The sequence below is a fragment of the Natrix helvetica genome, assembly GCF_964273705.1.
Source record: "Natrix helvetica genome assembly, chromosome: 2".
Lineage (NCBI taxonomy): Eukaryota > Metazoa > Chordata > Lepidosauria > Squamata > Natricidae > Natrix > Natrix helvetica.
In genome coordinates, this window is record NC_138552.1 from 152,980,343 (window position 1) to 152,994,321 (window position 13,979).

The window sequence follows — 13,979 nt, forward strand, 5'->3', positions numbered from 1 at the left end:
GGCCAGTCAGAGGTGGTATTTACTGGTTCTCTGAACTAGTCAAAATTTCCGCTACCGGTTCTCCAGAACTGGTCAGAACCTGGTAGATACCACCTCTGATATGTGGGATAAGCACAATATGTAAAAAAGCAACACTACAATCACCAATTAACTAATTTAAGATCTAAGATGAAGCTGTATACAGAAGAACACCTGAAATATGTGTGGTGCTAAGTGTGGAGAAACCTTGGCCCTATCCCTTCATCTCATTTTTCTTACTCATTCCTTCGCTCCTCTTTGGCTTGCTGGTGTATTTGTTTGTGGGGAAATGAGTGCTAGATATCTGCAGTGAAGAACTTCTCATACAATTTGCCATCTGAGGTTTTTTTTAAAAAAAAACTCCAATTCGCAATTCTCAACATTTTATGTCAGCAATTTCAATGTAATTAGATGGCCAGATGTGGTCCCAACATGAAACTTCATTATGGAGACACATACTTGAGGATGTGAGGGCTTCTTGCCATTCGAAAGTACAAAGTGTGCATTTGTGGGTTAGTGCACTAAATCTGAAGATATAATTTACCAAGCCCACAGTCCCACTTTGAAATAAAAAGGTGGGGAGGGATAAACTATACACTAAAAATAGTTAGTGAATCAGCAGCCATGTGAAGAGCAATTATTGGTCGTCGTCCCCCCCCCCCCCAAAAAAAAACTAAGATTGCTAACTTTTTTTCCTGGCAGACTCCTGTGCCCTCACCGCCTACCTGGCATGCAGAAATGAAGCAGATGGTGCTTCCTCCATAGGTTTGCTCCCATGCCTAAAACTGAAAAAAGCTGCTTTTCAGGCAGCTGTTAAAAGCAAAAGAATTTGCCAAAAAGGACTGGACGTTCTTCTATCAGATTACAGGATGTCTTGTATCTAAGAATTGTTTCATCTCCCACACTGCAATATATAAATATCTCAATATTTTTCAGAGAGTCACTGTAGTAATAATCTCTGTATCTCAAAGGAGCCCAGGCAATTCTCTATAGAGTTTCCTTTTTGCAGAGATTTAGCTCTATTGTGCTGTAAATATCTCCAGCAGTGCACCTTCACATTTGTAACAAAGGAAAAGGAAGAAATCTAACTACTTTTAGCAGCAAAAAGGGAAAATGGTTCCTACATAATAAGGCTATGACTTAGCGCTACTAAGAGAACAGCGGAGAATTGGAGGAAGAATTTTTCAAAGAATGTTAGGGCTCCAAACTCCAAATGGAAGAATCATAAAGATAAAAAGTTTGTTGGAATAAAAGAGAGTTATAATAAAACTAGATTTTTAAAAACGGTAACCCAAAATGTTGATCAAATGCAAGTTCTATATAAACCAAGGTGAAAAAAAACCCAAAAGGGAGGGTGGTGAATTAGATGGCAAGCCGTCATGCCACTTTAACTACTAAGCAGACATATTTCTGAATTTCACTTTCATTCATCTAGGACAGTGGTGGGCAACCTTTTTTTTCAACTGAGCCAAATCTCGCCAAAACCACGATTGAAATTTATTTTGAGAGCCACATTTTTAAAACCGAAAATATATAGGATGGTACACTGTTTTTAGTTTCAATAAACTCTGGCATTTGAAGCATGCAAGTTTTAAAGCTGTCAAGTTACAAGATCCTTGCATCCCTAACCCTTTAGGAAAAAAACCCCAAGGGGTCTTCAAACCTGACAGCTTGAAGACTTGTGGACTTCAACTCCCAGAATTCTGAGAATTGAAGTCCACCAAGGGCATCAATCATATTAGCCCAGGGATCTGCAAAATTGGCTCTTAAGACTGGTGGACTTCAACTCACAGAATTCTGAGAATTGAAGTCCACCAGTCTTAAAACAGCCAACTTTGCAGACCTCTGTGTTAGCCCAAAGCCTGGCGCTGGGCGGGCCTTGCTCCCCCATTGGTGGAGCCCCAAGAAGCGAGGAGGGAGAAAAAGAGATGGAGGCCAAGGAGCTTCCCCCCCGCCCCCTCCCAGCAAAAATCTAACCGGGGAGCTGGGCGGGCAGTAGCAAATTAGCTGATCACGCCGTGTGGGCAGTAGCAAATTAACCAATCATGCGGCGTGATTGGCTAATTTGCTACTGCCCGCCCGGCTCCCCGGTTAGATTTTTGCTGGGAGGGGGCGGGGGGAAGCTCCTTAGCCTCCGTTTCTTTTTCTGCCTCCTCGCTTCTCGTTCCCGCCCGACTTCAGGATCCTCCCTAATCATTGTGGGTCGAAAAGAAAAAAGGGAAAGGGGCGCTTGTTTTGAAGTGCCTGAGAGGAGGGAGGGGAGCAGGCGCCCGGCACACAGAAGAGCCGCATTAAAATGTGTAAAGAGCCGCATGTGGCTCGCGAGCCGCGGCTTGCCGACCACTGATCTAGGACAATGGCCCCCAACCTTTTGGGCACCAACTTTCCCATGGAGAAAAGTTTTTTCCCAGACCGGAGGGGGGGCGTCGTTTTCCATCCTGCATCCCACAGATGGGGCTTCACTTGTTCCTGTGGACTGGTTTGCTGGCATGCTGTGGACCGGTACCAGTCCACAGACTGGGGATTGGGGAGCCCAATCTAAGTTACAGAATCTACATTAGCACAAGGAACAGACTGCTGTTCTGGGTCACATGCAAAGTCAGGAACTATCTGCTAAAGAGGAAAAGATTTTGCCTTTGAAAAGACAGGCGGGGAATCCCAGGAGAAAAGGAACCAGAAGCTATATGCTGAGGTTGGTAAAAGACAAGGAATCTCTTTAGTCTCTGTTAAAAATAAAGAGTCAGTAAAAACCTGGATGGAGAAGCTTGGGTAAAAATGCTCAGGAAAGGAATCAGGAACCCTACTTGCATGCATGAAGTCTTCCAACAGCACAGGTAACATTTTTTAGATGAGCTAGAAATAATGCATAATGTTGCTTTTTACCAATGTTCCTTCCTATTGATCCTTTAACAAGCCACCTTTCTATGCAAACTGGCGCCTTTTCATGTCAGAGTTGCTTTTATATTAGTGGCAGATCTATCATCCTTTGAACTACTAAGAGTTTTATGTTCTCCTGCATATTCTTTTTAATTGGACATTCTTTTCAGGTGTCTGTGTTTTGAACCATTCTGTATTCTTATCCCCTCTACCACATCTAACTACTTAAAAATTAAAAAGGGGCCACCATATTCTCCCTTTTCTTGTTTCAAATGAAGTTTATTCTCTTTATTCCTTGTGGTATTGGTCTCATCCTACATGGGAGAAGGGTTTGGTTTTCATAATCGTGTTTCAATGCTACAAGGCCAGGAAATGCTTGTGCTAAAGAATTTCCCTTTTATTATCCTCCCCCCCCCTCTTTTTTTAAGGGGAAAAAGCATACTGCGAGGGCTAGAGTTGGAAGGGATGACATCAGGTAAAGACATACCTAGGAAAATAGATAGAGGCAGCATTAATGCTGCACCCAAAACAAGCAGTACAGCTAGAGGGGATAGAGAACTTCTGGGAAGCGAGACCACCAGCCTTCCACATGATGGGTATGATTTTGCTAGTACAAGGAGTAATACTGCAGTAATACTGACAGATGTAGATTAAAGGGCAACATCTAAAAGAGTTTTCACACACCCTATCTAACGTGGCTTGTAGATTCTTGAAAGGTCTTTATATTGTAAAAAATGGGAAGATAGAACAATACCGCCTAGTTTTAACAATAAACTAAAGGTCTGAGTTTCTTCTATATTAATATTAGATGGGTCATTTAAATAATGATTTCTACTTAGTTTATTTTAACCATGGTTTTATACATGTATATGTTGTATTATTTTTATTCTTAGTTTGGTTGTTGTATGTTTGTTTTTATATATTTATGTTGTTGTTGTATTTCATCAAATGAAGAAAGCATTTAAAAGCAAAGGGTGTGTTCTTCAGAATAAGCCATTCAACTAACAGTACAATATTATGCACGTTTACTTAGTAACATGTCTCTTTCATTTCTATGAAACCAATCCCCAGGAAAGTTTGTTTAAGGTTGATGCCTAGTTTACCAAGCATAGCTACTCAGACATTAAGCCTCCAAGTCTCATGTAGTTCAAACATGAAGTAATATGTAGACTTTACTCCAGCATACAGTTAGCATACTTAACCTCATTTAAATCACAGCCTGTCAGTTCCAAGTGCCATTTAAAACATACTTTTGTCTCTCAAATTCTTACCGCTGAACATTTCATATGAAGAAACCTGCATAACCAAATCTGCAGGCTCAGCACTGATACCATCAAAGCATAACTGAGGATGGATTTTCTTTTTCAGATGTTCCCTTAACTATCTTCTTCCAGTTTCCCTGCAGCCAACCATGAATATCTCCTTGCTTGATTTGAGTGGGCTTCTGCAAGCTGTTTCAGCAAAGCTGCTTTTAAAATATGTATGTGTCTATTCATGCTGAAGAATTAGAGGAACTAGAGATTGGTTAATCTTTGCATTGGAGGACGCAAGGTTTTCAATAATTTTTTTGAGTTCCGGTTCCGGCGACGGCGGCGACGGGCAGCTCTTTGCCCGCTCCGGCTCCCCGGTGGGCTTCCCCACTCCTTGGAGGGCACAGGACACCCCGCAGAGGGGTCCTGCCGGAGGGGCGGCATCGCGGAGGACTCCTGCAGTGGCGGCAGGCGGCGGGAGGTCTCTCGCGCGCCCAAGGCACCGGGGAGCAAGCTCGGAGGGCGCTTCGCGTTCCTGCGCCTCGCGCCTCGCTATAAGCCAACCGGAGAATGCAACAATTGAAGGAAGCAGCTGCGGTGCGGTGAGGTTGCTTCTCTCTTCATCCCTTATTCTGCATGAAGAATTACTCAGCTTTTTAAAACTTTAAAATAACTTTCGGAGCATTTTGGAGGTGCGGCTGGAGGGAGGGGGTTTCCCCCCCCCCTTGGACAAGCGGCGAGGAACAATTTTGCTCTCAGCCCCCGGGGAAGGAGGAGGGGGGAGAGCCAACGAATGAAGCCTCACTCAGGCTGAGATGATTTTCTTTTCAATTTAATCCTATATATTACAGTGATTTGAGGACTTTTGGAACTTTTTAAAACTTTGTTATGCCTCTGTGCCCAAAACTGGCAGGGCAAGATGGCACACTTCCGTTGTCTTTATGAACTGTGAAACCTGACTCCACCTTTAAAATTCAGGCTTCCGGTCTTTGTCTCCGTGTCTCCCAGAGGAATCTCTTGTGGATTGGTATTTTTTAAACTTTCTAGGGGAAATTTTCTATCTATTGCCAGACTTATTGGAGAGATTCTCTTCTGCCTGGTTCTTCTGCTCCCGGATTCACCTGGCTACCCTTCTTTTCTAACTGTTTATTTCATACTTGGACTGAACTTCTAACGTTATAAAGGATGGCACCCAAAAGACCCCCTCCTGGAAAACCTGGTTTTGCCACTTCTGCTCCAACATCCGCAACATCCAGTCCAGCCACACAGTCAAAGATAACAGAACTGATGCAACATAAGACTACAGAGATGGACTTTCAACAAATGCTTCAACAAATTTTACAGGGCTAGGAGGAAATCAAGAAACAGCTAAGGGAAATGAAAGATGAAATTAAAGAAAATCAAGCCCAAATATATAAGAACTCACAAAGACTGAATCTTGTGGAAGGGGGGGTGGAGGAGGTGAGGGGGGTGGGGTAGAAGCTGTGCAGAAAGGGAACAAAGATCTTGACATCCAACAGATGAAAATAGAATTTGAGAGAATGTCCTATTACCTTAGATTTCAAAATGTTATAGAAGAAGATGGGGAAAACATAAGGGACATCATGATAAACATCCTGGCTGACTATACACACAAAGAAAAACAACAGATGGGGTGGGATATAGACCTGGTTTATAGAGTGAACTCAGCTTATGCTAGAACTCACAATGTACCCAGGGAGGTTCACATTAAATTTCTTAGAAAAAGCACAAGAGATGAAATTCTGGGTGTACAAAGGGGGCAAGCATTGACATACCATGATATGGAGATAACCATTCTGAAGCAGATCCCTAAGAAGATTAGAGAAAAAAGGAAGAATTATTCGCAATTAGCGAATAAATTATACCAGAAAGGGGTGTGGTTTAGATGGTTGATGCCTGAAGGTATGCTGATATTCTGGGAGGAGACAAGAATTAGAATCAATTCACCCATAGAGGCGCAGGCCTTTATGGGAAAAAACAGAACACTCCTAGAAAAAACACGAGACACTACAGCGGACACGCAGGACACGGGAGGGGCCAGAGCTCTGCCAGTGGAGGGAGATGGGGCAATAGCAAGAAGACTCAGATCACAAAAATAAACAAGAAAATCATATTATTATAAACTGACCGAAAGTGATAATGGAATTATATCTGGATTTTATACTGTAATGTCTAATCTGATTGAATTTAGTAATAGAACTAATATGCTGATTGTAATTAATTATATACCAATGCATTATATATAAATGTATACTATGAGTATGGAGAGAGGGGCGCCTGTCACACTTTGCAACTGCCATAATTTGTATACCTGTCCATTTACCCTTTTCCCTATAAATGTTGAAAAACCAATAAAAAATTTTGTTAAAAAAAAAAAATAATAATAATTTTTAAGGCACTTCCACATATTTAATAGCCAGAAAGGAGCAGGGTGTAATATACAGTCCCTCCCAAGATCCTTTCTAGGCTAAGTTTAAATTCTTATCATCTTCAACCATCATTGCAGGAACAAACTTCGGGAGCAGATTAGGAGTTGGGCAATCACCACCCAGTTAATTCAAATAACTGATAGAGAAAGGTGGGAGGGGAAGGGATTCTACCGTAACCATCTCCCCTATTATCACAGAATTTTGTATAAGCATTTATAAGGAAAGAAAAAAAAAGATGGAAAATATCCTCCCAAAGCATATATGATTTCACAGAACCAGAGTCCCACTTCTTTAAAGAGACAGTGGAATCTATTTATGAATCCAGACAATTTTTACTAAATGACCCCTCCTTATACAGCCATGTAGGTTGGTCATTTTTCTTTCTCCACCCCTTCAACTTGTCTTGCCAGAAACTGACAGCTGCTTCAGCCAGTACAACTGAAGATTTCTAATGGGAGGGATGCACGTTCCCCTTTATTTCATCCATCCTTCCACCTGTTCACACCCACTCCAAGCTCTCCTTTAACCAGAGGTCAGGGAGTAGGAACTGGTGGCCTCTAGTTATTCCTAAATAACAACTCTTAATAGTACACCACTATGATCAATGTGAAGGATACTGACAGAGGATCGGGACCAGTGCTTCTCAACCTTAGCCACAAAAGTCAAAACTTCCATTTCCTCCATCAGTATGAAGTCGGAGGACTTGGTTTTTTTCTTATTTCTGCATATTAAGACATTGCTTATATAAGTAAGATTGAAGATTATACTCCTGCAACTTGGTGCCTTCTAGATATATTAAACAACCCCAGCCAACATGAATGACAAAATATTATCAACCTTAGCAAGTCAGAAAATCTACAAGGGGAGGTTTCCTGTCATTATAACTCTTACTCCAATCTCAATGTCTTGAAAGTTAATTAAATATTTCTATATTCTATATTTCTTTCTATTCCATTAGCTCTCCCCAAACAATAATGTATAGCCAAGATTTATCAAACCTAGTGTCGTTTTTTTTCTCCCTACAGAAATTCTGTTGGTAGAGAGGATTAAGTTAGGAGATTGCTCTTGCAGATTCTTCCCAGCAAAGAAGTGCCAAACAATCCAAGAATTAAAGTAAATGAGAGTATAGATGCTGGCAGTAGTATGTGCTATCATCATGTCGTCTCAACTCGCCTCCATTGCTCATTCTAGAAATGGGTTGAAAAATATTTAATTTTTAAAAAAACATATTAGGATGGCAGCCAATTAGAATTATGCAAGCCAAATGGAGTTATGCATTAATTGCAAGAAAAAAGGTCCAAAATGACATTAAAGTCTATACGTACATATGCGCTAATACAAATAGTCCTCACTTAGCAACTCTCCTGTTTAGCAACCGTTTAAGTTGCAACAGTGCTGAAAAAATAACTTTAAAACAGGTCCTCACATTTATGACCATCACAGGGGCCCCAAAGTTACGTTGAGATTCAGGCCCTTCACAACTGGCGCACATGTATGACCATCACAGATCCCACAGTCACATTAACTGCCATTTGCACACTTCACTGCTGACTTGTGACAAGCAGAGACAATGGAGGAGCCAGAAATAAAAATCCGCAAGTCCCAGTCAACTGATGTCTCTCTCTCAGAGGCCACATCGCTTAGCGATGGATGTGCCAGTCCCAATTTTAAGCCTGTACATGTAACATACCTGTACACAGAGTGAGAATGGACACACCACACCATTCTATAATAAAGTTCTTTCCTTATTGAGTTCTGATTAATAGCACGGCCCAAACTGTGCAAGCAATCCCAAATGCCAATTCTGGGCATCTGTGATCTTAGCACTAATTTGGGAGCAAGTCTCTCTGAATTCCAGGGAAGTTGCTTTCCTCAGGGAATTCAGCAAATGTTAGCGTAGCACTTCGTCTATGATAGATAGATAGATAGATAGATAGATAGATAGATAGATAGATAGATGATAGATAGATAGATAGATAGATAGATAGATAGATAGATAGATGATAGATAGATGATAGATAGATAGATAGATAGATAGATAGATAGATAGATAGATAGATAGATAGATAGATAGATAGATAGATAGATAGATAGATAGAATGGATAGATAGATAGAATGGATGGAGAGATGGCAGTTTGGGGAGGAGGATGCCATTCTCCATCATCCTAACAAAATAAAGTAAGGGACAAACTCCCCACTGCCTCCAATAAGAAGACCCCAGTGGTCCAGGTTAGCGGGGGGGGGGGGGGCTTACTACGCCGCTAAGACTCCAGCTCCATCATGTTTTACCAACGTTCTTGTAAGTAGCGAGCCCGCTCCACGGATGACAGCGGAGCAAAGCTCGCCTCTAGCGCGGCCGCCTTTTGCAAATCGACGCCGCGCCCGGGGGCGAGCTTTGCTCCATCTCTTCGCCGGCCGCGGCAAACCCTTCCGCCGCCGCCCCGGAGAGGAGGGCGGCCTACCCAAAGGGATGCCGCCCGCAAGGAGCTCCCAACTAGCCCAGCGACGGCGACGCCTCACCCTTCTTCTCCTCCTCCTGCTGCTGCTGCTGCCGCCGCCGCCGTCCTCGGAAACGGAAAAGCCCGCCGCCTCGGCCGCTTCTGCCTAGCGGGCGCCTCCTGGGCTCTGCTGCAGCTCCCGCCAGGGTTTGCATGGACCACGCGCTGTGCGCCGCCCGCTCCTCAGGGGCGCGAGCAGCCTGGCCGGGGTGTGGGCGCCTCGCGCATTCTGCCGCTACTGGGCTGGCTTGCTTCCTTGCCCGAGGCGGGTTCTGCGCGCTTCCCTCACCGCAGCGGCTGCCGGCTGCTTTCTGCTCGTCTTGGCCCCCTCTCTCCTCCTCCTCCTCTCCTCCTCCTTCTGTCCCTTGAGAAAGGAAGGAGGTTGGGGGGGGGGCGGGGGGAGGTTGGGAAAGGGAATAGCTAATCTGAGCACAAGGGCGCCATTAAGCTTCTGTGGCTTTGCAGCCGGAGTGGGGCTGCTTTGAAGCGACCGCGAAATTGGGTGCGCCGCGAATGCCCACCGCGCGCCCCCTGCCGGCTCGCGGGGCGCAAGACAAAAGGGCAGAGGCTTCCCTTCAGGCAAGCTCAAGGGTCGGATCGCTATTGCCTGACTTCAGGCTCGGGCGGGCGGTGGGCGCATTGATGATCGGCTCGCTTTTGCGGGCTCCTTTCGATGATAGCCATCAGCAATCAATCGATCAATCGGAATAGAGCTGGAAGGGACCTTGAAGGTCTTTCTAATCCAGCCCCCCTGCTCAAGCAGGAGGCTCTGTACCAGAGATGTCAAACTCGATTTCATTGAGGGCAGCATCAGGATTGTGTGGCCAGGGTGGGCATGGCCAGCTTCACTTCACTGGGGGGGGGGGGCAATTGTGGTGGCCCGCGCTCTGCCAGAGAAAATGGGCTCCTGAGCTTCATTCATGGCTGGCACGGCCACCTGCAACCCTGTGCCAGTGAAAATGGAGCTCGGGAGCCCATTTTCGTTGGCAAAATCACCACGAGCCACTCCTTTATTGTTTCCAGGGTGGCCCCATAGGCTAATTCTAAGTACCCCATGGGCCGGATTCGACCACGGGGTCTTGAATTTGACACCCCCGCTCTATACATTCCAGACTGGTGGTTTGCTCTCCAGTCTTTCTTAAAAACCTTGTGTGGTGAGCACCTACAAATTAGGAAAGAAAGCCACTTCCACTGGTTAATTGTCTTCACTGTTAGGAAGTTTCTTCTTAATTGCTTCTCTCCTTGATTAGTTTCCATCCATTGTTTCCTGTCCTGCCCTCAGGTGCTTTGGAAAATAGGTTGACCCCGCTCTTCTTTGTGGCAGCCCCTCAAATACTGGAATACTCCTATCATGTCTTCCCTGGTCCTCCTTTTCTCTAGACTGGCCATACATGGAGAAATAAAAGGGCTTCCTTCTGAGCCAATCCCTTGTGTTTGGGAACAGTCAAGGTTTTGCCCTAGGAAAATGTATTGTGCTTGCTCCCTGGCTCAGCCATGGGATTTTATGAGAATTTTCATTGGAAAATGTAAAGAAAAAGGTGGATCACTTATTTTCCTGTACTCTTCTAACACTCCTCTCCTCCTTTTTTCAAATTCAGACTGTCTCAATGATTAACCAGAGCATTCAGTTGTAACCTAAAATGGACAAATGCTAAAAGACAAGACAAGGCTGAACTGTAAACTTTAACACTCAACCATCATTTTCTCTACATTGTCCCACATCCCCGCACTTGTTGCTCGTGACTGAGATATATTAAAAATCAGTAATCAGGGCAATCTACATTCCTGCCCACTCATGGACTAGAGGAATGTTTTTTTAATGGTAGCCATCTGAGTGTATCCTAGTTCAGGGATCTCCAACCTTGGCAACTTTGAATCTGGTGGACTCAACTCCCAGAATTCCCCATTCTGGGAGTTGAAATCCACTAGGCTTAAAGTTGCCAAGGTTGGAGACCCCTGCCCCTAGTTAGTTTTATAACAGGATTCATCAGATTCATCATTCTTAGTCTGAAGACTAAGAATCACTCTCCAATGTGGGCATTTGAAATTGACCAATGGACTCTGCAGAGGGTGTCAAGAGGAGGCAGGGGTGGACGGGAGAGAGAAATGGCAGAAGCTCTTCCTTTGGATACAGATTGCCTCCTTCGTATAGTATGTCCATTGTGATGTTACACATACCAAAGGAGTGAAGCTTGTGTCAGGACAGCATGATGCCACTGTCCTCACTTTTGATGAAAGCACTGGGTCCTTCAGACACCTCTCTATGTAAGAGAGAATGTTAAATGAGAAGAAATCTTTACTTGATCTTTAAAGTAAGAAACCTGAATATCTGTACGGCACCTGTAGTCTGTCTGTAGAGATTCTCAGTCATCCAAGTCATGTCCGAAAGGTGTTTTTTCAGGAGGCAACTGGACTTTCTTGTTTTTTTTCTTTTGAAGACATTTAACTTGTCCTCTTTTTCTTCAAAAGAAAAAACAAGAAAGTCCAGTTGCCTCCTGAAAAAACACCTTTTGGACTACACGTAGCCTGATTTACAACGCTTCATTTAGCAATGGTTCAAAGTTATGATGCCGCACAAAAAAGTGACTTATGACTTATGCTTGCATTTGACAACTATCACAGCATCTCCAAGTCATGTCACCAAAACTTGGGTTCTTGGCAACCAGCATGTATTTATGAGAATTCCAGCATTTCAGGGTCACATGTTCACCATTTACCAGCTCACTTCCAACAAGCAAAATCAAGGGGAAGGCAGACAATGTTACTTAATAACTAGGATGATTCATTTAACAACCCTGGCAAAATAGGTCGTAAAATTGAACGCAATTCACTTAACCGCCATATAGTATTTAGCAATGGAAGTTCCAGCCTCAATTGCAATTGTAAGTTGAGGACTACTTGTATATGATTTTTGATTGGTAGTGTTAAGAACTTTCTGTCTCTCTGGAAGTGTTGGTGTTACATTAGAACTGGAACTCTTGTCAACTCTTATGGCTACAGCTCCCAGAATTCCTGTGCCCCATAATTCTATAAGACCAAAATACATTCATTTGCCAATTTCCAAAATTACAGGTGAATAGCATGTAGCATTATAACATTGGCACATCACTGGATGTGGTAGTGGAATAGCATTCAGAGTGTTTGCATTCATATTTGCTTCTGGACTTCTTGCTCGAAACTGGAAAAAAAATGAAACTGACTTTATAGTCATGTGAAAAAGTAGGAACATTCTCTCTGAGTTCTGTAGTTTTATGTATCATGGCATAGTAAGAATCATCTGGTCCTTAGCAGTTCTTAAAAGTAAATACAACCTCAGGTTGTACAACAACACATGACATATTACACTAAGTCATCATTTATTTTACAAAAAAGAAAGCCAAAATGGGGAAGCCATGTGTGGAGAAACTAAGCACACCTCATGATTCAATAGCTTGCAGAATCCCTTTAGCAGCAATAATTATAAGTAATTTTCTGTATGGCATTATCAGTCCGTCACATTGCTGTGGCGGAATGTTGGCCCACTCTTCTTTACAACATTGCTTCAATTCATTGAGGTTTGTGGGCATTTGTTGATGCACAGCTCTCTTGAGGTCCCACCATAGCATTTTAGTTGAGGTCTGGACTTTGACTGGGTCATTGCAACACCTTGATTCTTTTTCAGCCATTCAGTTGTAGATTTGCTGGTGTGCTAGGGATCATTGTCCTGTTGCATGACCCAAGGTCAGCCCCACTTTAGCTGTCGGTCAGGTGATGGCCTCACATTTGACACTTTGATGTACAGAAGAGTTCATGGTTGACTCAATGACTGCAAGGGCCCAAGTCCTGTGGCTGCAAAACAAGCCCAAGTCATCACCATGCTTGACGATTGGTATGAGATGTTTGTGCTGTGTGCACCATAAGTGCACTGAACATTATGACCAAACATCTCTACTTTGGTCCTGTCTGTTCAAAGGACAGTGTTTCAGGAGTCTTGTGATTTCAGTCAATCAGAATAGAGCTAGAAGGGACTTTGGAGGTCTTCTAGTCCAGCCTTCTGTTCCAGCAGTAGACCCTATATTATTTCAGACAGGTGACTGTCCAGTCTTTTCTTAAAAACCTCCAGTGATGAAGCACCAACAGCTTTTGAAGGCAACCTGTTCCACTGGTTAATTGTTCTCACTGTTAGGAAGTTTCTCCTTAATTCCAGGTGGCTTCTCTCCTTGATTAGTTTCCATCCATTGTTTCTAGTGTTTTGGAAAATAAATTGACTCCCTTATCTTTGTGGCGGCCCCTCAAATATAGGAATTCTGCTATCATGTCACTGTTAGTCCTCCTTTTCTGTAGACTACCCATTCCCAATTCCTGCAACCATTCTTCATACATTTTTGTCTCCAAGCTTTTAATCATCTTAGTTACTCTTCTTTGCAACTTTTCCAAAGTCTCAACATCTTTTTTGTAATGTGGTGACCAAAACTGGATGCAGTATTCCAAGTATAATCTTACTAAGGCTCTATAAAGCGGTACTAATACTTCATGTGCTTTTGATTCTATCCCTCTGTTTATACATCCAAGGATTGTATTAGCTTTTTTGGTTACTGCCACATATTGCTGCTCATATTTAAGTGATAATCCACTAGGACCCCAAGGTTACAGTTACTGTTTTAAAACCAAGTTTCACCTAATTTGCCCTTGTACCTTTTCATTCCTAGACGTAAAACATGTTTTGCATTTGTTTGGTTGCAACTGTGCACACCTAAGTCATGCTGCCATGTTCCATTTATAGAGAAGAGGTTTTCTCCTGGCAACCCTTCCAAAAAAACCATACCTGTTCAGTCTAATTTTTCTAATTGTACTGTCATGAACTTTAACATAAAACTGTTAACTGTGGCCTTTAGAATCTGAGATG

General features: G+C 43.2%; 1 protein-coding gene across 2 annotated transcripts in view; it reads right to left on the reverse strand.

Moving 5' to 3' along the window:
* The window catches only part of RNF144A (ring finger protein 144A), a 79,193-nt gene extending 69,652 nt beyond the window's left edge, over window positions 1-9,541 (reverse strand). Inside the window, exon 1 of one of the 2 annotated variants that reach the window (XM_081941117.1) lies at window positions 9,117-9,541. In XM_081941117.1, the coding sequence (XP_081797243.1) occupies window positions 9,117-9,249 (133 nt within the window). In that variant the 5' untranslated portion in view covers window positions 9,250-9,541. The remainder of the gene's footprint in view (window positions 1-9,116) is intronic. The other variant, XM_081941118.1, reaches the window with a different exon arrangement.
* Window positions 9,542-13,979: the final 4,438 nt, after the last annotated feature.